The sequence below is a fragment of the Primulina tabacum genome, chromosome 15 (genome assembly GCF_025594145.1).
Source record: "Primulina tabacum isolate GXHZ01 chromosome 15, ASM2559414v2, whole genome shotgun sequence".
In the NCBI taxonomy this organism is placed as follows: Eukaryota; Viridiplantae; Streptophyta; class Magnoliopsida; order Lamiales; family Gesneriaceae; genus Primulina; species Primulina tabacum.
In genome coordinates, this window is record NC_134564.1 from 38,176,221 (window position 1) to 38,204,124 (window position 27,904).

A 27,904-nucleotide genomic window follows, 5' to 3' on the forward strand; every position below is an offset into this window, starting at 1 on the left:
ATATTAATTAAGTTATATACTTTCACGTGCGTGCATGCGTGCCGATGCTCCCAGTTATTATTTATATATATTTATTTATTTATTGCTTGCTTGAACGAATGTATGCTTCTTAACTCATCTCAATGAATGTCACTAATTACTAATCAAGCTAGCTAATATATATATATATATATATAGCTAGTAGCTGCATGAGAAGCTTACTCCATAAATTCATGGAAGCATCAGAACACACTATACCCTATACTTCATTCATCACCGGTACAATTACTCCAACTCCATGGATGGACAGCAGAATATGGAGTAGACTTCCTCAAAGCTTGATCGATCGTATCATATCCTGTCTCCCCCCACCCGCCTTTTTTCGAGCTCGAATCGTGTGTAAAAGGTGGTATGCTCTCATTTTCGCCAACACCTTTCAAGACTTATATCTTCAGGTGTCGCCTCCCCGTCACTGGTTCTTGTTCTTCAAGCAACACCCTCTTAAAAATTACATCTACAGGAATATTAACAACCACCCCACCAGTACTACCTCCGCTGCTCACAGATATGAAGGCTACCTTTTCGATCCCCTCGACTTGAAATGGTACCACCTCTCTTTCCCTTTCATCCCATATGGATTTTTTCCCGCCTCTTCGTCGGGTGGCATAGTTTGTTGGGTATCTGAAGAAGCTGGTTCTAAGACTATTCTCCTCTGCAACCCACTGACCCTTGGTACAGCTAACTCCCTAATTCAGTTGCCCTCAACGCTGAGGCCCAGGCTCTGTCCTTCGATTGGTTTGACCATCTCCGACTCTTCCATAGACTTGGTTTTCGCTGGAGACGACATGATATCTCCTTACGCGGTCAAGAATCTGAGTTCAGAAAGCTTCCACATCGATGGAGGTGGATTCTACTCCATATGGGGAACAACCTCTAGTCTCCCGAGACTATGTAGCCTTGAATCAAGACGGATGGTTCACGTGGAAGGTCGATTCTACTGCATGAACTACAGCCCTTTCAGTGTGTTGAGTTACGAGATTGGGATGAATCAGTGGTGCGAAATTCAGGCACCTATGCGCAGGTTTTTGCGTTCTCCGAGCTTGGTTGAGAGAGGAGGAAAGCTGTTGTTAGTTGCAGCAGTTGAGAAAAGCAAGCTAAATGTTCCAAAGAGCCTGCGCATGTGGGGATTGCAGGAAAGCGGGGGAAGTATGTGGGTGGAGATAGAGAGGATGCCACAGCAACTGTATATTGAATTTGCGGAGATTGAAGGAGGGCGTGGGTTCGACTGCATTGCACACGGTGAGTTTGTAGTGATAATGATTAAAGGTACTTCATCAGATCATAAAGCGTTGTTGTATGAGTTTGGTCGGAAGCGATGGCTGTGGATGCCGGCATGTCCTTATATTCATGATCATGACGTCGACGAGTTGCTTGGTTTTGCATATGAACCCAAAGTTGCCGTACCAATCGCAGCTCTTCTTCACCAACTCACTCTTCCCTTTCAATCTTAATTCTAGCCCATCGAGGAGGCTTGAAATATATATATATATATATATATATATATATTGTACGTCGATCGGGGCCGGTCACTTGTACAAATACTATGTTTCTTAAATTCTGAAACAACTTTATCGGCTGGCTTCTTAGGGTACGTACTCGCTAATCTCCACGCCATTGACAACCACAAATATATATGTAAACGGCGGATCTAGGATTTTCACAAGTAATTATGTTTGTATTGATTTAGATAGATATATAGACATACTAAGTAAATTATCTAAAACACTTTAATACTTTATCAGTGTATCTTATTGAAATTTTAAATTTATTTCGATTAAATTTTGAAATAATTTATTTTCATATTTTATTTCTATGAGAATTAAATAATTTATGGAAATTAATTTTCAATAATAAAAATAATAGTACAATTAAGTTTCTTAAAATTTGGGAAAAAATTGTGTTTTTATACATCCATATATTTTATGCTTTCATTCAATCTCAATCATGAATTTATTTTTGTATCTTTTAACTTTTTTAGTTTACCATATTTGTAGAATCAGATAAATTTTGAACAAACACAATGAAACATTAATTAATCATTTAAGAAAGCGGAAATAAAAAAGACGTATGATATGCATAATTAATATACATTCATTTACACCCGGCCATCAAATATCATGAGTAGGTCTATTGTGAGATGATCTCACGAATCTTTATCTGTGAGATGGGTCAATCCTACAGATATTTACAATAAAAATTAATATTCTTAGCATAAAAAGTAATACTTTTCATGGATGACCCAAATAAAAAATTCGTCTCACAAAATACGACACGTGAGACCGTCTCACACAAGTTTTTGCCAATGTTTATTCTATCTATACATATTAAAACAGCTTGCAAATTTTAACACCATCTTGGTATCATTACATAAATCTCCATTTCAAATCTCAAATGGGTAAAATCATAGATATGATCAGTTATATATCAATAAGTTTATAGAAAGAATTTTAAAAAGATGTGAAGATAAAAGTTATCATTCTTGGAGAAGGAATCCCGATTGCGAAGAAGCAAAATTCAAAACTAATTCTAAACACAAACACAAATGGTTGGAAGCAATGAATGAGGAAATTAACTCATTGAATAAATATAATACTTGGGATCTGGTTGATAAGCCTAAAGGAACGAGGTGGGCTGGAGATGGATATTCAAGGTAAAGGAATGAGGGCAAGATCATTCCAATGTGAGATATAAGGCAAGACTAGTGACTAAAAGAAATACACAACTAGAGGGGCTTGGTTTTAATGAAATATACTCTCTAGTTGTTAATCATGGCTCCATAAGACTCATGCTAGCCTCAGTCACTCAATTGGATCTAGAGTTGGAACAACTTGATGTTAAAATTGTCTTCCTCAATCGTGAACTTGAGGAAGCCATATTCATATATCAACTTGAAGGTTACTATGATAAACAACAGAAGCTATGTGTGTTTGTTGAAGAAATCCTTATATGGCTCAAGCAAAGCCCTAGACAATGGTACAAAAGGTTTGATGAGTTTATGACACATATAAACTTCCCTAGAAGAAAGTTTGACAACTGCATATACAAGAAAACGAAGATGCACAATCAAGGACTTTCTTGCTTCTGTATATTGATGACATGCTAATAGCAAGCAAGAACAAGAGTGATCTTCAAGCACTCAAGGGGCTGTTAAGTTTTGAATTTGATATCAAAGAATTGGGGAAAACAAAAAAGATGCTTGGAATGGAGATATGTTACTTCAAGGGGACATATTAAGGTGGAGAAAATCTCGATGCATTATGACAATCCTTTGGATATGTTGACAAAGGCATTACCGCAAGCTAAATTTAAGCATTGCTTGAACTTGGTTGGAGTGGTGGCAAGGAACTAGCCTGAAAGGGGGGAATGGAGGACAACCCGTTTTATATAGACAAGTTGGAGATTGTTGATGTGAGTTTCTCTCAAGAAGGCTCCACAGAATTTAACAGAAGAACTCGTGCCAAGAAGTCGGTGGGAAGTTGCGACTGTTGAGCCGTTGACTTGATGAATTCTGTGAAGTGAAGAAAATAGAGTGACCGATTACCCGATCAACTGGTGGGTATATAAATACACGAGATTTGCGAAGAATGAGGCATATCAATTCAATACATTATGAAACTGATGCAAGTGCGAGGGGGGAGAGAGAGGTAAAAAGAAAGAAGGCAGATGAAATTTAATCAATAAAGTTTGTTCTTTTTGTGTTCTCTGTCGTAAAGATTTTGTATCTGTAGAACACTTGTGAGCATCAATAAAGGATTTGGGCGGTTCTCCCGTGGATGTTAGTCATTCATGACAGAACCACGTAACTAGCTTGTGTTAGTATTTTCAAGTATTTTCTTTCTCGCATGTATGTGTTCTGGGCTCTATTTGATTGCATTGAAATTCTTCTGTTCGAGTGTTGATTCATTGGTTAACAAGGATGCAACTGGTTCATTGATCATCTAATGATTTGGAATTAATCCCAACAGTCCCCAACAAAATTACGGACAAAACATTATACTAGAAGATAATGGGTACCAACACCTGCATTCTGGACAGGCTTCACCAACATCATCATGCTTGAATGCTGGACAGGCCTCGTCGGCAAATTTTGAAGAACAATTTAGTACAAGTTCTACAAGTCGAATTATATTTCATGACCACAAACCACAAGTGTAACCAGTCTCGAACAAGCCTTTTTAAATTCAACAGTTACCATTGCACATCACTGAATCTTTTTCATGTGTTGTGTGTGTACTCGTTAAAGAGTTAATGGATATATACCTGGTATGCAATATGATACGATGCAATACATAGTAAATAATGTTGAAGTTCCTCTATATTCATGACATTCAAAAGTGCACTACAAAAATGAGTTCACTGGGTCGCCTGACAAATAAAAAGCACCAAAACTCCAATCAACTACCGGCATCCATCTAATCTTGATAAGCTGACAGTACCTTTAGAAAATATCGCTTCCTCATCTAACTGTTGTGTCTGCAAAGCATCTGACTGTGTTTTGTTGGAATCCCCACTTCTGCACAGCTCTTCTACAGCAGATTATATCTCCTTAGCTTCCCGTTCTGTTCCTTGTTGATCAACAGAACTTGACTTTGCAACCAAGCTATTAATGGAGACTGGGGGTGTGCCAGGAGGTGGACCAGGTGCAACACGAGAGCCAGCCAATTCCGGGACTTCAGGTGAAGGAGACAAGCATACAACGGCTTTCTTTAAAGCAGTCGGCATCACGGATGAGGAAAAAGGATTGATTTTGTCATCACGAGTAGGCAAGTTAAGATTACCATCAATCCAGGGGAATCCAGAAGCCTCTGACTTAGGGAGCTCCAACATTCCTGCAACGGAAGTTGACCCAACATGTTCTATATCATGGTTGGCAGGGAAGCTATTAACAATACCCTGAGAGGACTTATTAGGCGTATGCAACCTCTTCTTCCTCTTTCTATTCTTCTTCAGAACACTCAGAGGATCCATGGGCTTTAGGGGAGGTGGACCAGGAACAAGAAATGGAGGTATTTTTGAAGAACCTTCCCCATACAAAACTCTGACAGATTGTGCTACTGCAGACACTGCAGGAGGCAGCTCAGGTTCGAAGGCTTTACCAGGAGCATTCACAGCTTCTCGAAGCCAGTGAGGTAAATTGTCTTTTGGAGAAGTACATCTAGCAACTTCTTCCTTCCCCTTTGACTCAGAATAACTTCGAACCTTCCCACAGTCAATGACCTGAGGAGAACCACCAGGCTCACTGTTTCCCATGTTACGAAGGTCAGGCATCATCCTCATCCTAGTTGCATTCTTTAGTTTGTCCCTTTGCTGCAATCCATGAGAATCCAAGTAAATCGATCCAAATGAGCTTAGAATAAAGGGTGACTCATTATCAGTGCTAGAGGAAGCAACTGATCCCTGAATGGTTCCTCCAAAAAAGTCTCTGGAAAAAAAATTTGGGAACTTATCTGCACTCCATGTTGGAAGAGCTGTATCAGATGGTTCTGATTGTTGTGCTCCAGACGCTAGACCACCAAGAGCAAGTCTCATGTCAGTTAGATGCGTTTGGAATTTCAAAGAATCGTTGTATTTTGTTCCGTGCAACACCCGTGTCATCATCCCATCTGAACAAGCTCCGTGCAGTGCTCGTGCCATCATTCCTTCCGAAATTCCAGAAAACAGAGGATTCGCAGATTTCAGGGGCTTGAGAGAGTTTGATCCCGGAAGTCTTGGCCCTTCAAAGATCTTGATTTCTTCTTCCTCCCATCTAGCTGACAAATCCTCAGAAGTTCTAAATTTTGAAAACTTCAACCTTGGATCACGTAACATTGCCTCCCATCTTCCCTTTCCATGTCTACGAACACCTATCCATAGATGATCAAGTTCATCCTCCAACCAGATATCTATTTCAGACTTCTTCATCAGCAGGCCGTTAGATCCAGATCCAGTCCTTAGAATGATGTTCTCAAGAACCTTCCTATGGTTTTCAGGAAATGACGCAAATGCTGATGGCATCTGGCTTGAGCCCAATGCTGGAGATAAATAATGTTCTTGTTGATTATACTTGGGTGGATCTGGTGGAAATTTGAGACTTGGAAACATGGGAAGATGAAGACCATGGACACCATCATTTGAGTCTGCAACTCTAGATCCCAGTGATAAGCTTGGGAACAAGTCAGGATTCATATTTGGCAAGTTTCCACCGGGAAGTGAATATCTAGGCATCTGCTTCTCATAAAACGGTAGTTTGGACAATAGCATTTTTTCTTGGAAATCAGAATTAATTGCACCAGGGTTTCTAGAATGATCCGCAGATGCTTTACCTTTCAGGACATTCAATGAATGCTGCAAATGAATGTTAAAAAGTTAATTAAATCAATAGTTCTTCAGGATTAAATATATGCACGAGTGGTATGGACAACTCACAGAAGTGAATGGTAGATGCATATCCGAGACGTCACTCCGTGGAAATCGAGAAGTTCCGGATGAAAAATCAGGAAATTTATACCGGGTTGGGATTGACTCATGACCATTAACAGTCATCTCATTCGACATGCCAGAGGGAGAACAAGTAGATGTCATTGGGAACTCAACTCCAAGCCATTGCTTGGTTTGTCTTTGGTAGGATTTTGACATTTTCCTCTGCAGGGGATCCATTCTTTTAGGAGCATTTGGGGCACATAATCCTATTACTGGTGGTAAATTATGCCGCAAAATATCAATGGAGCATGTGTTCTGTAACTGGTCATTGGTCATGGAAACTTCAGACATATATCGATCATTGGATATCACAGAAGGTTGCAGAATAAAATTAGATTTACGCTTGGACATTCTTCCCAGCTTCAGGTTTGAGTCAGTCATGCTATTTGGTTCCATCATTTGACCATGACTCTTATCTTCCAATTCGGTATCTGGAGTTTTTTCTTCAACAGGTTGAACTGACACCTCCATTTTTTTTCCTTCTTGAGAATGAAAAGGTGGAAACTGTGGCATTAACTCTAGCATGTACGATCCCTGAAGCTGTGCCAATGACCCCTTCATGTTCCTTTGGGCCAATCTTTCTTTTTGTCTAGAACGAAGCTTGGTACTGTTTAAACAAACAACACAACAGAAGTATATGATATATCAAAATCTGGAGCAAAACAAGAGTCAATCACTGTTTTTAATCTGTGGCACCAAAAGTGGAAATAGCATGTAGTATATCTGTGCAGTTACCGTGCAAAATACGACTATAGAGCAAACAGTCAAGAAAATTCATGAATTTAACCTGTAATCACAGAAATATGTGATGCAATCTCCAATAACAATCAAGAGAGAATACATAAGAAACCACAATTCACGAAAATACACTTTGTCAGTTTCAAATTTGTAATGACAACTTTTATTCTGTATAGTAGTTTCATTTTGCGTATTGCAGCTCAAATGGAACTCTATAAATATTTTCAAATCAGTAAATCAACTACTTAGTATAAAATGCATGCCAAAAGACTTGCACCAACAAAGCTCATCTTCCTTTTCAGGGATAGGAGTTTAATTTTTAGTATTGTCTTAATTATCTGGCGATAGAAAGTACGAGGTTATTCAATTTATTGATTGGGTTCACAACAAAGGGAAATTCATTATCTGGAGTGTGTGATAAAGACATGATATTCCAGTTCATTTCGGATTTTTTTTGTTTGGGAAATCTTCCTACTGCTAGAAAAGTTTAACTACAAAATGTGAAATTAAATTTAAGTGCAACTCACTATTTTTCCTTAAGAGCTCGTCCAGCTGGTGTGTACTCCCGCTCAGGCTCTGGTTCAGGCTCTGGTTCTTCCCCAGTAACATTCTTATCACGGTTACAATAAATACCATTAAGATATGACTAAATCTACTAATATCTCAGTCCAACATAAAACATTGACACAATGAAAGTTATTATATGAAATCAAGATTTTCTAACAGAAGGTAAATAAAAGGTGAAACTAAGGCTGATAAAACTGAGGCCATCAGACAACCTCACAATTTTCAATTTGCAACATTTTGTTTTACTTTTCTTTTTTAATCCAAAACAGCAAGTCCAAATAAGGTTAAATGAACAGAAACACAAACCTAAACAAGATCTGAACCAGAACAAAACTTCTCAGAAAAGACAACACAAAGAAGAAGTATCATTCGTATCCTAAAAAAATAAAACCAAGACAATATAGTTTTCAAAGTGAGGAATTTCTCTGTAGAAATAATAAAGATCTCAATCCACAAATCCCCAGTTTGGATGGCTTTTTGGAAGCTGCTCAATTGAAAAAAGCTACAAGCCTATAATATTTAGAAACATATGCAAAGCAAGGCTTAATCAAATACCATCATAAAGATAACTCACAGGCAGTGAACTTTTACAAATACTGTAAATTTATTATTTATCCAAAGATGACACTACAAATGTAACAAAATTTCTAGAATTTTAAATAAACATGACGTAATGTGCGGAGGTTGTGAACTTGTACAACTACTGTAAATTTGTCAAAAGACGACAAAGCATAAACGTATCAGAGTATTAATAATTTTAAATAAATATGACGTCTATGTGCAGAGATTTACTTTAATCCTTCCAAAGCATTAATAAAGAACTCGGGTTTCGAAACACATAAAAAATGGCAAGTTCCCAACAGACAGGTGGTAGACCGATGGTGCACGGATAGAAAGAAACATTATAGTTATAATTATATGATAAATAGATGAATTGATAGAAAAAGGGTGAAAAGAGAAAGAGGGAGTACTCCAGTCAGTGTTTCAATAGGATGAGCGACATATGCCTCCCGATATGAAACAGCTTTTCTCTGGCGTTTTCCTCGACCAAGAGCTGCTTCCTCCTCATTTTGATATTTCTCCCATCTATAAAATCCATGAGCAACAACTAAGACATGATCTATCTCACAATTTAGGGAAATTTAATTTATAAACTTTCTACAGTCGCATCTACACATGCCACAAAATTATAAAGATATTTTCAGGGGTACTTATAATTCATAAGGGCTATAACATTGTCAATGAAGAAAGGATAAGAATCAAACTCGTACAGGAAAACCACAGAAATCCATCTTCTTTCGGTGTTATCACGGCTGGATATTCATATTACTGGTGACAAAGTTAACCCAACACATAAAGCACCCCCAAGGATAGATAGTTTATCTTTTTATCCCTACACAAATGCAATTCACGTGGCTCCCATTATTAATTTATATGAAGCTCAGAAATTTCTCTCTAAAGCCTCACTTCATTAATATCTCTACTAAATTCAAAACAGTTTTTCTGTTAAAGTATGAGATGCAGAGGTTTTATCAGCATGAGGCAAAATGATCAAATAGGTGAGACAAGATAGAATTCCCCACCTAACTCGCAATAGCCTATCCCATTCATTCTCTTCAATGACGCCAACAGAAATATCATCTTTATTTTCAGAACTTGGTAGAGTCCTGTCTTTATTAGCCACAGGTCCTGACACCATTCCAGCTTGTTCTTCTGTGGACTCATCATTCCATTCAAGTGACTGAGAGGAAAAAGGAGAGACAGTGAGAAACAAGGGTACCAGTGAAATCAAAACTTCATTTCCCGTGATTAGAGGCAATCCTATGTAAGTGAGTTCTTTTCAAGAGCACTTTCAGCATTGATCCAAAAACTACGAAATGAGTCAAATGACACGAGATTTATTAAAGAAGCATAAATGTGAAACGTATCAACATTGACAAATGATTGAAGAAAGAGGAGGAGAAATGCGATAGCAGAAGGAAGAAAATCATTATTTTCAATATGATGCCCAAGTACCATAAGAGCATCCAACGTAATGATCCAATTCAATTTACCTAACTCGGTAATAAAGTTATATCATAACATATGTGATGAAGTGAATATACTCAACCGAACAGTAATGCTTATATTTTAGATATAAATAGGAATTCTTGTTTTACAGAGATAAATACTAGATAAAAAAACCTAACAGGGTCATAAAATCAGAAAACAGTTGTCACCTTCACTGAACCAAGCATGTCATTCTCCAGCTCGATTTCAGTATTATCATCGGCTGAATCAGACTGCAGGTCTGAGCGGTCCAACAATTTCAAAATGGCATTTTCATCCCATGTGATCGTATTGCTACAATCAGCACATTTGTCTTTGTATACATCCCCAAGACCACCAGTCCTCCTATTATTATGCTCTATTTCTGTAAGTGAATCATCTTTATCGATGTGGATGTCACCATCTTTTCCGATAATCGAAGATGAATCACTAAAAAGTTCTTCTGTGCCCCATTTTAAGATGTCTTCCACCTCCTTTTGTGACCCAGACTTGTTCACAAAGAGTTGGTCTAACATTAGCTTTTTCTTTGCAAGCTGCAATATACGCTCTTCAACACTAGCACGGACAACAAGCCTGTACACGAGAAGTCGGTTTGACTGCCCTATTCGATGTGCTCGGTTCATAGCTTGGATATCTGCATGTGGATTGAAATCTGAATCATAGATAATTACAGTATCGGCAGTTGCCAAGTTAATGCCAAGGCCACACGAGCGCGTAGATAAAAGAAACACAAATCTACTCTTGTCTTGATTGAAACGTGTTATTGCCGCTTGCCGATTGGCTACAGGAACAGAGCCATCAACTCTCTCATATGTCTTAGGCCCAAATTCAATAGTCAGGTAATCCTCAAGGATATCAAGTAACTTGGTCATCTGTGAAAAGATAAGGACTCTATGATCTTCTTTGTGTAACAATTTAAGCATAGAATGCAGCAGAGTCAGCTTAGCTGAAGCTTTTATTCGCATTTCGTGAAGAAATTCCAATGATCCAGATTCAGGCTCAGTGCCTGGTATGAGATAAGGATGATTGCAAACCTTCCTCAACTGCATCACAATATTCAGCATCGATTGTTGCGGAACCCCTTTTCCTATGTTGCGCAATAATTGGTAGTTTTTTGTGAGCATGGCACGGTAATATTCTGCCTGAATTGATGATAACTCGACAGGAACCACTCGTTCAGTCTTAGGGGGAATATTCTGCATGGCATCCTTTTTAAGCCTGCGGAGCATGTGTGGAGCAACAAGTTTCTTCAGTTCCTCCACCTTTTCTGCGGTAGTTAGATCATTAAACTTCTCCTCAAATAAAGAAAGAGAAGGAAAAGAAGCTTGCTGCAGAAAATTGAGTAAATTGTACATCTCGCCAATATTGTTCTGAAGAGGAGTGCCAGTCAACAGTACTCGATGGTGGAATGTAAATGTATTCAGTAAGCCAAATAGCTTACTGCCAGAATTTTTTAGGCGGTGACCCTCATCAACCACAAGAACTTCCCAGGGAACTCCTCGTAGATACATGGAATCACATAAAACCATTTCATAAGTAGTTAAGAGAACATTAAATTTGTAAGCAGATGGTTTGTTTTTTCCGTGGGGATTACAGGCATGCCATTCATATTGGCGAATTATGGCTCTAGCTTTCGTGTTCCCATGATATTCTACGGCATTGAGATGAGGAGCCCAAAGTGTAAATTCTGACATCCAGTTGGGCATTGTCGATAGAGGAACCAAAACCAGACAAGGAAGTCTAGCTTTAAATTCGAAATACAAAGATGAGATGAAAGCACAAGCTGACACCGTTTTTCCAAGCCCCATTTCATCAGCAAGTATCACATTTCTTGATTTATGCCAGCTTTTTCGTAACCAATTCAATGCTTCCAACTGATGTGGAAACAAAGAACCTCCAACTAGTTCTTTAGGCTGTTCCATGAGATTGATTACCTCACTTGGTGGGAAGTCATTTTTGTCTTGTGTAGAGTCAAGCTTCGCACTCTCATTCTCCAAGGTTTGCTGTTCAAACCTCAAGAATCTATCAATTAAGTGAAATGATTTTGCAATCGCAGGTTCGTCCATTCTTTCCCAAGTGCATTCATCATAAGGAAGACCTTTCCATTTTACGTATGCTTCGTTGGAACCAGCAATAGAGGACCGGGTAGCGATTACTCGATGTGGCATCTTCCATTGTTCCTCACATAGATTCACTGAAGCTGTACCATACTTTGACTTGTAATTCTCCAATTTTCGTCTGGCAAGAATTTTCAGCTCAGATTCGGGAATCCAGCTGTTATGAAGATGAGATTTCCCAACCCATTTCACCAAAAACTCAAACGAGACAGTGGTGGATCCAGCTTCAACCAAGCGAGACTCTAGGAATTTTTTTTTTGGAGCAATGCCCAATATTGTGACCCTTTTTTCCTCCTTTGTGCTTCCATTTTCATCCAAATATTGTGTTAGAAAGTTCTTTAAGGTTCCAGAGGCGTGACTGTCCTTCAAACCACCATTAATGTGACAAGTCTCCAAGATTGTCACACTCTTCTCAACCTCCGAAACCACCTCATCAGTTGGGGCACCGACACACAATTTACTGCCTCTATCTTTATTGTTATCCAGCACCATGGAATCAGAACCTTTACTGTCTCTTCTCAAAGAATCTGTCAAACTTTTCTCTTTACATTCTTTGGCTGCTGATCTTCTGTAAACCTGTAGCTTGCCTTTATTCATATTAGTTTTTAAGTTTCTTGCTCCATCGGAACAGCTGGCAACATCCTGATGGTCCTCTCCCGAGTTTCCGTCACCAACCGCATCCAAATGCATCTCACAGCTGGGAATTTCCTTTGATAGTTTACTTGGATCTTCTGCAACAAATATCTTCCCTAAAAGGAGCTCCTTTGCATCCAATCGCATCTCAGCACAGGGATTTTCCTCAGACAGTGTACTCAGATCTTCTGAAACCAACGATTCGCCTAAAAGTGCCTCTTTTTTGTTAATCACCGCAGCACCACAAACAAAATCTCTGTTATCAACTTTAACTCGACAACCAACCACCCGATCGACCTGATAAGTTAAAAATGATGAACAAGATTAACATATAACATAAATAAAACTTTTAAATTAAAGGCACGGTTCAACAAGTACTTCAAAACCACATCATGGTCTTAAGAAGAAGTCCAGTCAACACATACCTGCTGGATTTCAAGAACATGCTCTTCATCTGCTGCATGTTCAACTGTAATTTTTTCTGCTTCCCGTGTTTCAAGTGAATAAGGGGCTGCTTCCGTAGGAACCACCTGTATACAACCAATTCAAATCATGGAAACAATAATATTAATTTAACACAACAGAAAAGGATCGGACTACAATATCAAAATGTATAGAAAAGGCATCACAAACAACCACCACAGAGCTTCCGGTGTAGAAGATGAGAGGAAATTCACAAGATGCAATATAGATTATATAGAGACAGCAATCACTGCAATAATAATGGAAAGAGCCCGCAGAAATGAAGGTCTAAATATGACACAACAAAAGAAGAGACTTTATGAGACCGATCAAATATAAACTAGATTGATGAGCGATTTGACATAACTGATATTCCACCCAACTGATTTGGTCCTATCCAATTTAGGTTTAAGCAATCCATCACAAAATGAGATTTGGAGCCTGAATTTACTTGCTGCTAATTGACCAAACTCTTTGGCTCTCTTCTTCGACAAATGATGAAAAACCGCTTCAGGACATTAATCTCACAGTTCACGATAGATTTTTGATCATTTTCTGACACAACAACAAAGAAAATATCCCTTCACCTACATCACCAAGTTATACTTTTAATGAAAGCTTCATTCTTGTAAACATTGTATAGTGGGTAATTTCGTGAAGGGAAAAAAAGATGGGTTGGACCTACTAATTGAGTGCAAAACTCCAGTTATTCCCAATCGATATCACAATATCAAGCAAATAATAACATACATAAGCAGTGGCACCTTCCTAACAATACCTTAAAATTTTAAGGGTATTTCAGTAACTAAAAGTGAAAATGTTCAAATTAAAGATTTTCAGCGTCAGATGCCATCAAGCTAAAATAAAAAAATAACTTCATATTTTTAAGAGCAAACAAGAAGTTGAGGACCTCATCCATTGGTAGGATATCAATGACATCTTCGCCTGCATCCCAATTTAATGAAGTTGAACTAGCCTTGTGGACAATTATTTTACATTGTCCCTTGGATTTTGAAGCTCCTGGGTGTGTGGCACTCCCTTGACCTTTTCCGGGACCAGATTTGGCCTTGCCAATTTTATGTTTCTTCTCATTATCATGAGAGTAAGCTCTATGCTTTCTTTTTCGGGCAGCTCGAGTGGCAGCTTCCAATGCAAGGACAGGTTTGTTTTCAGGTGATATTTTTTCAGATGATGCTTCAGGTTTCATCTCAGAAGATTCCACGTCCGCAGGTTGATTTTTTTTTCTTCGACGAGGACAAGGATCCTTCAGCAGGAATTGCTGGCTTCTCTGCTTGTTTATGAGAACGAGATCCATCTAGTTTCTTATCAATGCCACCAAAAGAAGAACTATCATCCATTGAACAATCTTGAACCATGTGATTCTGATGGTTATTGTGTGCACAATTGGAGAAACTATCCAAATGTTCAACTATTTGGCCAAGATGAGACAAGGATGATTTTCCTTTATCTGAACTGTGTTTCTTCCCAACTGCAGAACCTTCAAATGTTTTAGTAAATTTGTCAGTTGCAGATGATTCAGTTTCAGTTTTTGACCTTCGAATTGTTATCTTTGTTCGTGCTCTTTTTGAAACTGGATCCAGATGGTTCACAGACTCCAGTGAAGCATGTCTCTGACAACACATTGGGCATTCCCACTTTCCCGATGGAATACGCTTGAGAAGATAATTAATAAATGATGTGTTATTGCATGTAAATGAAAAATAAGAATCTCTATACAGGCATTGTCAAGATAACAAAAACAAAGCAAACATACCTTCAGAACAGGATCTAAACACTCAAGATGATACGTGCAGGGGCAGCTATCACAACACAGCAGCTTTCCACCAAGTTCACAAATTACACACTCGTAATAATACTGAGATTAGAAAATGTGAGTCACATGTCATAAGCAGCCCACAAGCTCTCACATATTCTAGCGTCCAAGTCCAATTAGTGCCATTAATACATAAGAGCGACATGAGTCAAGGAAACTAAGATAAATAGCTGGGAAACAAAACTAAGCTAAAAAAAAAATAAAAATAAAAAAAACCAAAACAAGGACAATTAGCCAAATGTGGTGCTGAATCAAGTATGCAGTGATTTTCTTAGAACACATATTTCTCCATTTGGAAACAACCAGTTAAATATTTCACTATCAGAATTGGAACCAAAAAGATAGAAAACATCGAATTCAAACACTCACCCCATCATTTCCTTTTCTCTTGCCAGAACATCCATCTAAACCAGCATTCTCTTTCAGTTCAAGCTTCGATAGTGTCGTGGATGGAAACTTCAATGACTTGTAACCTTTTTCTCTATCACCAGATTTAACTATACGCGCCGGAAGCTTTCTGCGTTTACGTTTCAACACCCAGTTTCTGTCAAGTATTGCACTAGGCTTTGAACTCTCTTTCTTCATTTCCATACACTAAGAACTGCACTGAGTATGTCAGAATGTAACCAACACTAGAATGGAAGAGCTGAGGAAAGAAGCTTAAAAATTGAAAGTAAGTGCCATAATATCAGGTAGAAATTAGGTTAAGCATTAAGATCAGACTCCACTCATAAGCAATATGGTAGCAAGCAACAAAGTTATCAAGTAAATATTACAAGCTCAAAAGCCCCGAGCAAAAAAAAAAAGCAAGTGGGGGAAGAAATAAATACTAGAAGTAAAATCCAACAAACAAATAACCGTGTTTAAACCAAAGTGATTATTGACTCAAAGACGATCCTAAAATGACGATTGTAGGAACTGAAAAGGCAATCAATCTACTGATCAATGCCAATATAAATTTATTAAATAGAGATCAAGTTTGGTTTTATAATAGACAAGCTATTTACAAGCCACTCATGCTTTTACGAATAGCTCTTGCGGCCAATATGATTCTCTTTCTAAATTGATTTCCCTAAGAATCATATATCACTCTGGCTAAGCTACCTTTTTCTTGATTTTTCCTGACTTAGAGCACCCACTGCCTTCACTTTTCAACCAAAGATTTACCGAATAGATTTTATATGCTCTTTCATCACTATTCTTTTTCTCTAAATAAACTGCCACTAGAAGTTTATAGGCTTCAACGAGAATGAGAAATAGCAACACGGACGATTGCAGATGTAGAAACTACGTCTAACTTCTTCAATTTCAATACATGGTCAAAGTTAAATCAAAATCTGTGCAGATTGCATATACAACACGCTTTTTTTCATGTAAACCTTTAAATGGACTGATTTATGTTTAAGATAATTACATGCAATAGTGCGTTCTGTTCAAACTTCTTTATCAGAAAACACTAAAAATTCTTAAAACAGAAACCCAGAACCGAAAGTCATTAATAAAGAAACATACAAAATGAAACATCAATATATAATTTATATACAATAAAAAGAGCGCAACTTTAACTCAACTGTAACTTTAACCCATAACATGCAAATATAAAAGAGCGCCCACATGAAAAACGAAGTGCAAAATGCAAAAGATTCATCCCAACTTGGCAGGAAAATAGAAAGAAAAACATCCCATAACAAAGTAATCATCCACCAAAACCTTGCTAATGGATCAAAACACCAACAAAAACTTGGAAACACCACCAATCTGGCTTATTTCTTCATGCGCACAGAAGGATCGAAACAGAGGAAGCGGTGGAGCAAGGGAAAAGGGCATTAGGTTACACGAGTACGGGAGAAAGGAGAATAAGAGAGAGAGAGAGAGAGAGAGTACACGGGGCGGGGCAGGCACTTGAGTCTTGAAATAAATAGATAGAGAGAGAAAGTTAATGAATCGTATCGTGTGCTGTGCGAGAATGAGATTAGCAATACATTACAATACAAATACGGATTCGCCGGGTTCATTGGACTTTGGGGCTTTACACACGCTGACATGTATGCTGTTGGAAGAGAGCCCAGACTCGTCCACTCAGAATCCGACACGTGGAACTACCGGACGCCTGTCGTATCCCTCTCCTCACACTCTACTTCGTTTTTTGCGCTTCTTCCCTCTCATTCTTCCATGATAACCCATTCCCTCGGGTTTTCCTCTTTCAATTCCTTTCCGCTCCGTAACATGCAACGGTGAGCTGGTGGTGGAGAGTTGGATAATTGCATATGATTCGCTCTTACTGCGTATTTATTTAAACTTAAACCCATCACACGAACTGTAGATACATATGATCTGGAAAAGATTTGACGTTAATTGTGAACACTGTACCATTACGATGTTTAAGTTCAGCATGGGGTTCCGTTATGGTAAAGAATATAATATATATATATATATATATATAGATTTGTGTTAAAATACAATTTGGGAGAATAACCGTCAACTCCATTGCTAAAGAGAAATTGAGAAAAAATGAGTACAATACCTCTTCTTCTAATAGATGCAAATCACGACTCTTGACACTCCCCACAAGCTTGTATATGTTTATTACATCAAGCTTGCTCAATAAATATCCATGCTGTGTCTTCCCCAATTGGAACTTATGTTGTTTAGTTCTCTCATGATATATAGGCTTTAGTTCCTATGTGTATTGCTGCTTCGTTGTCACATTGTAAGATTGTTGGCTCTGATGACTGTATCCCCACGTCCCCTAACAGACCTCTAATCCAAACAATCTTGCAAGTAGTGTTAACCATTGATCTATATTATGTTTCGACTGATAATCTAGACATTATTCTCTGTTTCTTTGTCTTCCCTGATATCAAGGAATTCCCCAGCTTTATACAATAACCTGTAATAAATCTTCTGCTCATAGGACATGTGGCTCACTCTGAATCACAATAAACAACCAAAGAAAAGGAGCTCTGCGTTGACAGCAATAACCCAAGTCCGGGTGAGGATTTCAAGTACCACAAAACTCTCATTGTCACATCCATATGAGATTCTTTCGGTGCTTGCATAAATTGACTTAGAGTTTGCACTGCAAAACAAATGTATGGCCTTGTCACTGTTAGGTAAATGAACCGCCCAACTAGCCTTCGATAAGGGCCTGGATCCTGCATCAAAACATCATTTGAATCACCTTTACTCTTGCTGTCACCAAATTCTTTGGTTGTGAGCCTCAAATTTTGCTCCATCGGTATCACGTGCTTTGGCAGCTGATAGCCCAGCTTCTGAAATCAACTCTAAGTCATACTTTCTTCGACTCAAACAGATACTCTGTTTTGATCTAGCCACCTCAATTCCAAGAAAATATTTTAGTGTCCCTAGATCCTTTACTTAGATCTTGGTATGCAAATATGATTTAAACTTTGAAATATCTTAAATGTTACTCCCCGTTATCACAATGTAATCAACATATACCAACAATATTGTAACGTCCTGAAAGTTTTCTATCATCGGTCAGTTGTTTTCACTCCGGACTTCAACAATGAGCCTGAACCTCAGGGCTATGTGGAAAGATGTAGATCCTTCACTCTTTTTTTAAAAAATAAGGAATAATATTTCTTCGATTGTCGATATCCTGCATCCAGCATAATATGTCCAAATTTTAAATTCCTTCGTCTTGATGCTTGCTTGAGTCCGTACAAGGATTTGAGTCTTCGACAAACCTTCAACTCCCCTTGATTAACAAATTCTTGAGGAAGATGCTTGTGTATTTTCTCATCAAGGTCACCTTGACGAAAAGCATTGGTGACGTCCATTTGACGAAGAGTCCAACGTAATAGAGCATCAATGCTAAGTAAGCATCTCACAGTAACTACCTTAGAAACCGGAGAAAAGGGTAAAATGATAATCAATACCGGGTGATACTCACGGGAAGTTTAGGGTCCGATCCACGCAAGCGTCACTAATCCAGACACGGGCTTCAAAATTACCATGGGCCTGAAATCACAAATAAGACCGTTAGGAGGGGGCCAGGAGGGTGCCCTAGAGGATATATGGGGGGAGCAGCTAAGGGCGCTGCTGAAAACAATATAGTGAATAGCTTAACTGAACAATCAAACCTGGTATTTATAGGAGGATACCTGGGCCCTTGATGGGCTTGTCTTCCATTTGGGCTAGGGATGAGCCAAGAGTAGTGGGCCCATCCATGTGGTATCACCGGGTTGTTGAGTAAAACCTTTAGCCACTTCGAAAATCCCCGAAACCGAAAAAATTCTGGATCTCCGTCCTCGTTTCGGGTTTTTCTCGCAGGGCCCCAAACCCATGAGGAAAGTTGTCATCTCTAATTGAGAAGTTTATATACTTTTTGTGAAGAAGAATAGCCTAAGAAGATACACATGTGAGCACGCAGAGAAAATTTATCACCGTGTGGCAACATGGAAGCATAACAAAGGCAGCCGAGCAGCTTAAGATGATCATAGGATGGAGGTCTGCCAAAGAGCATTTCATATGGGTTTTATTAGACAACAGAGGTGTCGGAAGACAATTGATAAGGTAACAAGCGGTCAGAACACAATAATCCCAAAAGCGATGGGGAAGAGAAGCTTGAAATTTCAATGTTTGGGTTATTTCGAGAAGATGATGATGTTTGCGCTCAACATGGCCATTTTGTTGTGGTGTGTGAGCACATGAACTCTGATGAATGATGCCCAAAGATGTCAACAAATCAGTAAACTCATGTTTGAAAAAATCAAGAGCATTATCAGTTCGAATAACTTTGATGGTGGTGGAAAAGTGACTTTGGATCAGTGTAATAAAATTCTTAAGAAGACTAAGAACATCAAGTTTTGAATATATCAAATATGTCCATGTTGTTCGTGTGTATTCATCCACAATGGTCAGAAAAAATTTCTCATCATTATAAGTGGAATGATGAAAGGGACCCCGTATGTCAACATGAATAAGTTGAAAAGGGGCAGTAAACTTGGAGGAACTAACAGAAGGGAAAGGCAATCGTGTTTGTTTTGATTGAGGGCATATAGCCCAATGTGTAATAACAAAATCATGAGGGATAAACGATGACAATTTCATTCGATTTCTAGAAACATGTCCAAGACGTTGATGCCAAACAAGTTCTTTAGAAAACTTACAAGTATTATCAGGATGCATTAGAAATCAATGTATGACAGTAAAGACTTCCTATTATTAACATCAGGATGATTCAAAATTTGTGGTGTTGGTTGTAGGCTGGAAGTATATAGGTAGTACAATCCACGTCTCTCCTTACCAATCCCCGGAATCCTCCCACTCCATAGGTCCTGAAATATAAAAAAAATAAGGAAAGAAATCGACAGAACAATGGTTTTCGGTGGTAAACCGCGAGATAGAGAACAAGTTATGATGGAAATCAGGAAGACGAAGAACATTGTTGAGAACGATAGAATCTGTCGTGGCTACAGAGCCCATATGAGAAACTCTGGTTGTGCTACCATTAGGCAATTTAACTAACCATTGGAAGCGCTATAAGACCGAGAGTGGAGCAAGGTTGCATTCCGACCAACCGTGTGATCATTTGCCCCAGCATCAATAATCCTTTCTAAGGGACAAGTAGAGGGAGAAGTATCATGATTACCTGCCATATTTACCATGGGAGAGTGAGGAATATCAGAAGCTCGACTCTTATCCAAAAGTTTCAATATCTCAACATACTGCTCTGGTGTGAACACCAACAGAGGAAGAAGGTTTGGTAGTAAGGGGATTTCCAGACTCGGTACTGGAGAGGATTGCATTAACATGAGGCTTAACATTCTTGTTCCTAACTCTGTTAGATTTAGGATTATTATTCTTGCCCGAATCTTTTAATAAACAAAGAATTGTTCAAATTTCTTATTTTAATTGAAATACCATCCGTACCGACAATTAAAAAATAATAATAATAATAATTCACACATAAAAAATCTGTCCAACATTCAAAAGGCTTTCATGAGGTACATTGAATATGACACTATTTTCCCTGCAAATCTTCCTAAGAAATGCATATATATAATCAATAGCCACTTTCTTGTGTATCCCAGATTCTCTCCTCGCTCTAACTACTGTGTTTCCCATTATGTGCACCACCCCTGCATCCCTACAACTACTCAAAAACTCCAGTTCATCGCCCTCTGTTTGGCCGCTCTCTTTCCCTGATGATGATGCGCCAGTGTTGTTTCCACGCATAGGAGATCTACAAGCAGGCACAATCGAGTCCAATGACGAGATTGTAGTATCCAGAGATGTTGTAGCATCATCTTTCAGCAGGAATTCCGTGGATTGCTGTGTTTGTTGTCCATATAAACTGTACTCCTCCGAGTCTGAACACCCTTCCATCATAGATTCAAGACGAACAAACAGGAAGAGATTGTTGAACAGTTGTTTCTCAAAATCATCGTTCTTTTTATGAAGGTCTTTGTAACCATATCTTGCAACGCAACGGAACATGTGAAAGTTTTTGGGTCCAATACGTTTCACAAGAAATCTTTCTTCTACTGGAACCGTGTAAACTGGAAGATACTTCACACACACAAATACTACCACAGAATGTATAGCAGGTAGGTTTGTGATGAAATGTGAGAAAATACGAGGGACTCCACTGGCTAGCTCAGTGTACACAAGGCCAATTCCAGGAACACGGACTAGCCCTAAGCTGGGACCAAGACCCAAGATCCAAGCCATGGAGACCTTGCTATGCATCTCGAACTCGTAGCGCTTGACTGTTCCATAATGCCACACAAACATGATGACCAGAAACGCAGCAGCAATCACAAGTGGGACCCAACCACCTTGGTCAATCTTGAAAAGTACCGCAGAGAAATATGTACATTCCACCAGAAGAGAGAAGAAAGTGAAAAGAAGGACGAGGATCCAGTGGCAGTGCCAAACTAGTAACATTATTAGTGTCATGAGAAGAGTTGTTGCAAGCATCACGATCACAACCGCAGTACCTGTTGTCATGTCATGCATAGGTGATACAGAAAAAACCAAATATGCTCGATTCAATTCCAATTAACATGCTCACAAGCGCTTTATATAGCAATCCAAAAATGGAGAGAAGCTTCAAAACAACCATTGACGTAATCAGAATGTCCTGGAAGCATTAATGAGAGACCATCGTTTTAAATTTCCTTCAAACTTTAGAATTTCCTAATCTACCCGAACAGAATTCAGCTTAATTTTTTCCCAAAACTTAAAATCCCGATAATATTTATCACTATTGTAAAATAAATTACATAAGTTTCTTAACAAAAAATTTCCAAATACTTAGAGAATGTAAGGTTTCTTCAAGAAAACAATCGTACCCACGGACTTATCTGCTGCATCCTCAAAAATAATATCTCCATTATTTAAAAAATAGAATCAAAATAGATAATTACTTTATCCTCAAAATTTTGATCAAAATTTCCATAAATTTTGGTAATATATATTGAAACTGATAATTAATTTGGATGAGACTCAGCATGGTAGCCAGGTCTAACACAAGCACACTTTCAATGATGCACACCAACAGGGAAGACAAAATTAAAAGATCCATGGAACAATATGATCCGACCACAACACAAAAGAGTATAAAAACATGAAATATATCACTACTGAATTCTGATGTTGACCATGCCAAAAGACTTGTTTATCGGGTGGTGTAACCTTTATGGATTTATAAACTAATCTTTATTATTTTTAATATTCGATATAGGACATCTGTAACAGAAACGCTACAATTTCCTTTCCCCTAGCACAAGCTAGCATAACAACAAAATAGGTGTGAATTAATTCCCTCTAACCAAATCTTCCCCCTTTTCCCTCCTCCATTCCTTGCTTCTAGCACTTTCCTCACTATCTAAGCCCAAGATATTTTATAGGCCAATATAATTGGGTCCATACCACAACTAAATTAATAGACAAATTGTGTTTATGATACACAATTTCTATTTAGTTGTTCAAATACAGCAAACAAATTATCTGGAAGCATCATCACATGTATAGTATCAGAGATTGGAGAATGCATAGGATTTTTTAAGAATGCATAGGTATTTTTTAAAAAACAATCGATGCAAAAAACTTACCATAAGCATTGCCAATTTGGCTTTGATTTCTAAATCCAGCAGTTACAGCAATACAAAGAACCATTAAAATCCAATTTATATCAGGAATATAAATTTGCCCCAGGAACTTCTTCGATGTATGGACAACTTTGACTCTTGGAAAACATCCTAGTGCAAGGGCCTGCTTGATTATTGAAAAAGTTGCAGAAATTGTCGCTTGACTAGCAATAATAGCAGCCAAAGTTGCAACAATAAACATTGGCCAGTATATTTTTTCTGCACACAGAAATCAATGAGACATGAAATTATAAGTAATGTATCATAAACCGTCATTAAGCGGAACAAAAGGCATTAGCATCAGAGGATTCTTCAAATGTCAATCAATCAAACCTAAACGGAAATACTCTCTCCTTGAAAGAATTGATTTCAGTACCAAGTGGCACTTTCACATCACAGATTCTGATTAATATTCTGTTCAAAACACTCAAACCAACAGCTAAAACAATTCTATGACAGCCATAGGAAGGTATTAGAATTCAAGGTTGAGCCATACCGGGAATTGAATGATAAAATGCATTGACTACATGTTCTTTATTTTCCATTAGATATGCTGCTTGCCCAGAGTAGGCTAAAAGAAGGCAAGGAAACACGACCACTGTAAAAGCAAGCTGTATAGCAGAAACTGGAAAATGGGCAAGATCAGCAAAAAGTGCTTCAGTGCCTGCAACAGTAAGTAATGGTTTTGAATTATATTCTTGCTCATATCCGAGTTCGAAAAAAGTCAAACCTCTCCCCATTAAACTCTTGTAACTCCTAGGAAAAACTGAAAAAAAGAAAGAGGTAAAAAAGAGTAAAAAACACAAGAGATACACCTGTGATACTAAGCATGATCCCTCCGAGGGAGGTCCAACCGTCTTTTCCTCCTCTTTTAAAGTAACGATATATGTATACAGGTGAAAAAGCCCTCAGAACTGAAGTATCATAAGTACATATGTTGTAGATGCCGATGCCTCCAATCATGAGAAACCACAGTAGTACAACTGGAGCAAAGAGCCAACCAACTCTATCTGTTCCATAGTGTTGCAAGCTGAACAAACCAACTAATATGACTACAGCAACAAGTACAACCACATCTGCATCAAAGAACACAGACTCACTCTCATAATAAATACTCAAAGAAAAACTGAGTTCGGGAAACTAATGATGACCATGAAATGGAAGATAATATTGCACAAACAAAAATTAATAATTCAAGTAGTATCATAATTTAATGTAATAATAAGAAATACCATTGCTCAACTTTGGATAGTCCACCTTGATTCCTCCAGAAGCTGAAAGAACTGCAGCATTCAACATTTTACATTGGTTAAAATAGAAATCCTTCTTAATTTTTTTTTATAAAAGATGGAAACAATAATGTTAATTAATTCAACAACTGAACAAGAAACTGTCACAAAAAATTCTTAGACTTCTGATTTTACCGGATTGTGATTTGACAAGTTCTTACTGGACCTTGTCAAATATCATTGTTTTACTGGACAAATCTCATGAATTCGATCTCCTAACTATCTGTTCGAGTCAGATCAAATTTAGCCTTACAGAAGATGTCATCAGCCACGCCTTCTCAGTCTATGTATGTTTCAACTTTGCGATTTGCCACTGATTTCAAAGTTTATTATTTTGACAACCCAAAGCTCCAAATATTTCTTATTTAATATCCAGACGTATTGTAATTCAGATTTTAATGGTGTATGTCTAGATGTCAATTATTTGGAAAGTGAATAGAAATGTCATTTCACCTTCTTTCGAGAAAGTGACAAGATGCTTGAGTACTCAAAACTAATAAGATACACAAATAAAGAACACAAGTTCTCCAGATTCGGCGTCCAACTTCTCTAATTTGTTTCAGAGCCTCAATATTCAGCTCCAAGTGTGAATAATCCATGAATTAAGAATTCCTGAATGAAAGAAATAGTAGAAACCTAACAATGGTGATTTACAAATCATCACTCCACATTGAGTCAACAACTAATTTCACCACATCTTGCACCTTCTTGTGCCCATTTAGAAAAGAAAATACAGAAATTTCATCTCCAACTTCAATGAATATTCATCAGTTTCCCATCATCTTAATGACTTTTCATATTTTTTTAACTTCCTAAATATAATCAACAGCCTAATAAGTGCACTCTCCCTCCCTCCCCCTCTCAAATGTATTTATAACTGCTTGCTATAACACTTGCTTGCACTGTCAACACAGGTCAGCAAAAGCTTCAAGCATAACTTGATTGTTTCTTACATGATACAGTATGGATCAGAAACTGTTGATGGTAACAAATACCGTAACAGGAGAAAAAAGGATAAACACAAAGCAAATAAATACCAGATATAGCAGGAGTGAGAATTCCATCACCAATCACCATGCATGTCCCAACAAGTACTAATATAAGAAGGGCGTTCCTTCTGGATGCATGTGCCTCAAGCCATCTCTTGGTTTTTGCAGCAAATGATTTCTCGTGGAATGTGGTACGACTATATGTAGTAAGCTCTTCATCAGTCCGGTGCTGATTGGGAATAGTTTTCACTTTAGCATGCCGACAAAGTAATGAATAAAGAGCAAAAGTTCCTCCTAAAGACATGAGAAGATAGATAAATTACTATTTGATCTATCTATTATTCTCAAGTAACTTCTGGCGAAGGAAAGTGATTTATATAAGCTTCAAAAGCAAGCGACTCAAAACTAAAGGAAGGGACACAATACCTTCTCTAATTTGTTTCCACTATATTATTTACGAAGCACATATTAATTATGTAGACGAGAAAACATTTAAGAAGCAAATATTAATTATGTAGACGAGGAAACATTTAGGTTGCGCTTAGATTCATCGATTTGATTTGTGGAAGGAGAATTTGTTTTATGGAAGGAGAATTTGTGGAATGAATTTCAAATGACACATATCTTGATGTAGAATGGATTTGGAATTCACTTGATCTTTGTCAATCCATGCGAGTCAAAGAGTTTTAATTATGAGTTTGAAATTCATCAATCCATGCAGATTTGAAATGAATGGATTTCAAAATCCTCACTCAAATCCATCATTTATGTTTCGATAAAAAGTTGATGAAAGCATTTTAAAATCCTCCTTTTTCCCAATTTTTCCTTTGTACTTCGGAAGAATTTGAAACGACGACCAACTATATCTCATTTCAAACCCATGAATTTTAAAAAATTAGACTTCAAATTTTTTCCTCTAAATCAAATCATTCCATCAAATACAACCTTATTGTATGATAATTTATAGCATACAGCATCTTACCTTGACCATTGTCATTTGCTCTGCATACAATGAACACGTACTTAAGGAGCGGTATCAATGTAAGGGAGTATATAATCAATGAAAGGGCACCAATAACATCCTCCGTGTCTTGAATTCCATGAGGAAAAGTATTGTAGAACACATACAAGGGAGACGTTCCCAGGTCTCCATATACCACTCCCAAACTCTGGAACGCAAGCCTTAACAGCAAAATTACTGAGAATTTCTGTTTTATTAAAAGAAAAATTAATGAAAGAACAGCTAACAACATCATCGGCAGAGACAAAATAATAATCCTCTAAATCCACATTATTCCAGAATTTATAGCAACTATGACAAAAACCAAACAGATAATTTATTTTTTTATATATAGTAAAACACCAATCCCATGATGCCATCCAGTCCACCTGGATAGAGTTCAAATAAAGTGAACCAAGATGTTACATTATGCATCATACAATCATTTCGACAGAGCAAATAAATACTGTCACTGGAGGCATTAGAAAAATAATTCAGACGAATGAGAAAATATATCAACTTCGTGGCACCAGGTCGATGATTCTGGTCTAGACGTGACCCACCGGGTACACATGTTAAACTCATTCAGTGTACCGAAAGAAGTAAAAGAGATTTGGCTTTTACCTTTTCTCTATACATGTTTCTAAGTCTTCCAGCCTCCTCGTCCATAGGTTGATCAAGCTTCTGCTCCAAAACCCACATGCTTCCCTTGGTGGTGTCTTCATCAATTTCCACCTCAGATGCCATCTTTATTTAGTCTTTAAAAACAGAAGAGCCTATTCAACTTATTTAAACCCCGCCTTACATAAAACTGACAAGAATCAGAAGAAAACAACTTTATCTGATTTCGTGGACTGAAGATTGAACCCAAAATTTAAGAAAACAAAACTTATTCGGAGTAAGAGATAAATATCACAAAACCCCAATTCAAGGAGGACGACAAAGAGTACAAGAAGAGATAAATAAATAAATAAAAAGCTTTAGTTACGAAGACATAGCTGGCGCTGGCAGGGAATTCTGAAGTGGGGTCAACTCAACATCAGCCACACAACCACCTACCAAGCACCAACATCAAAGAGGGAAGAACTTCACCATTAAAACTCTTAATGCCACTCCAAACTCCTATAAATGGTTCTCAAACAATACAAGGTTCTTCAGAAGCGAATCAATCCATAATGGGCTCAACTCAAAATAAATGTGATTCTCAAATCTTCACTCCGGGCAATTAAATATCTACTTCCTGATTCCGGATGAGAGATGCTTGAAAAGATGGCAAAAAAGCTTGCAAATTCAAGATTCAAACAAAAACTAGCCTTCTTTAAACTTCCACGTCTCTATGTTTCATTTGTGAACAAGTTGAAGGAAAGTAAAATGTCTGTAGCAGCAATTTTTTTTGTCAATATAAATGTTCATCTCCTGTCTGTATCTTTACAGAGCGAGAGCGAGAGTTTGGAGGTTGTAATTTCTCTCTAGTCAATTCCCCAATTACTCGTTTTACGAATTTTGTATTATTATTGTCTCTATTTTCGTTTTTTTTTTAGCCAAGTATCTATTTTCATTTATTCAATAACTATTGACATGTACATTAAAATTAATATGATTATCCAT

The 27,904-nt window shown here is 37.7% G+C and overlaps 3 protein-coding genes across 5 annotated transcripts; 1 reads left to right on the forward strand and 2 right to left on the reverse strand.

The window, feature by feature from the left end:
- The first annotated feature begins 230 nt into the window (after nt 1–230).
- Nucleotides 231–1,741, forward strand: LOC142527463 (protein UNUSUAL FLORAL ORGANS). Its single transcript, XM_075632279.1, has one exon. It carries the CDS (start codon nt 282–284, stop codon nt 1,488–1,490), a length of 1,209 nt encoding a protein of 402 aa, XP_075488394.1. The 5' UTR covers nt 231–281; the 3' UTR covers nt 1,491–1,741.
- A 2,565-nt stretch (nt 1,742–4,306) lies between these two features.
- Nucleotides 4,307–17,200, reverse strand: LOC142527220 (protein CHROMATIN REMODELING 4-like). The gene is given in 11 exon segments (XM_075631959.1): nt 4,307–6,363; nt 6,445–7,105; nt 7,764–7,846; nt 8,775–8,889; nt 9,387–9,544; nt 10,023–12,899; nt 13,028–13,132; nt 13,975–14,292; nt 14,294–14,737; nt 14,839–14,940; nt 15,268–17,200. Coding segments are annotated over 11 exon segments (7,011 nt in total). The 5' UTR covers nt 15,490–17,200; the 3' UTR covers nt 4,307–4,437.
- A 3,613-nt stretch (nt 17,201–20,813) lies between these two features.
- Nucleotides 20,814–27,765, reverse strand: LOC142526263 (potassium transporter 11). 3 transcript variants are annotated; one of them, XM_075630526.1, is made up of 9 exons: nt 27,610–27,765; nt 26,921–27,351; nt 26,279–26,504; nt 25,345–25,590; nt 24,251–24,301; nt 23,834–24,094; nt 23,515–23,682; nt 22,983–23,237; nt 20,814–21,866 (listed from the first exon to the last, which is right to left on the reverse strand). In XM_075630526.1, the coding sequence occupies exons 2-9, from the start codon at nt 27,041–27,043 to the stop codon at nt 20,827–20,829; spliced, it is 2,370 nt and encodes a 789-aa protein (XP_075486641.1). In that variant the 5' UTR covers nt 27,044–27,351; nt 27,610–27,765; the 3' UTR covers nt 20,814–20,826. The 3 variants fall into 3 exon arrangements, with proteins under 3 accessions (XP_075486641.1, XP_075486640.1, XP_075486642.1); XM_075630525.1 differs by having other exon boundaries at nt 26,921–27,536; nt 27,610–27,763; XM_075630527.1 differs by lacking the exons at nt 26,921–27,351; nt 27,610–27,765 and having other exon boundaries at nt 25,345–25,525; nt 26,279–26,415.
- Nucleotides 27,766–27,904: the final 139 nt, after the last annotated feature.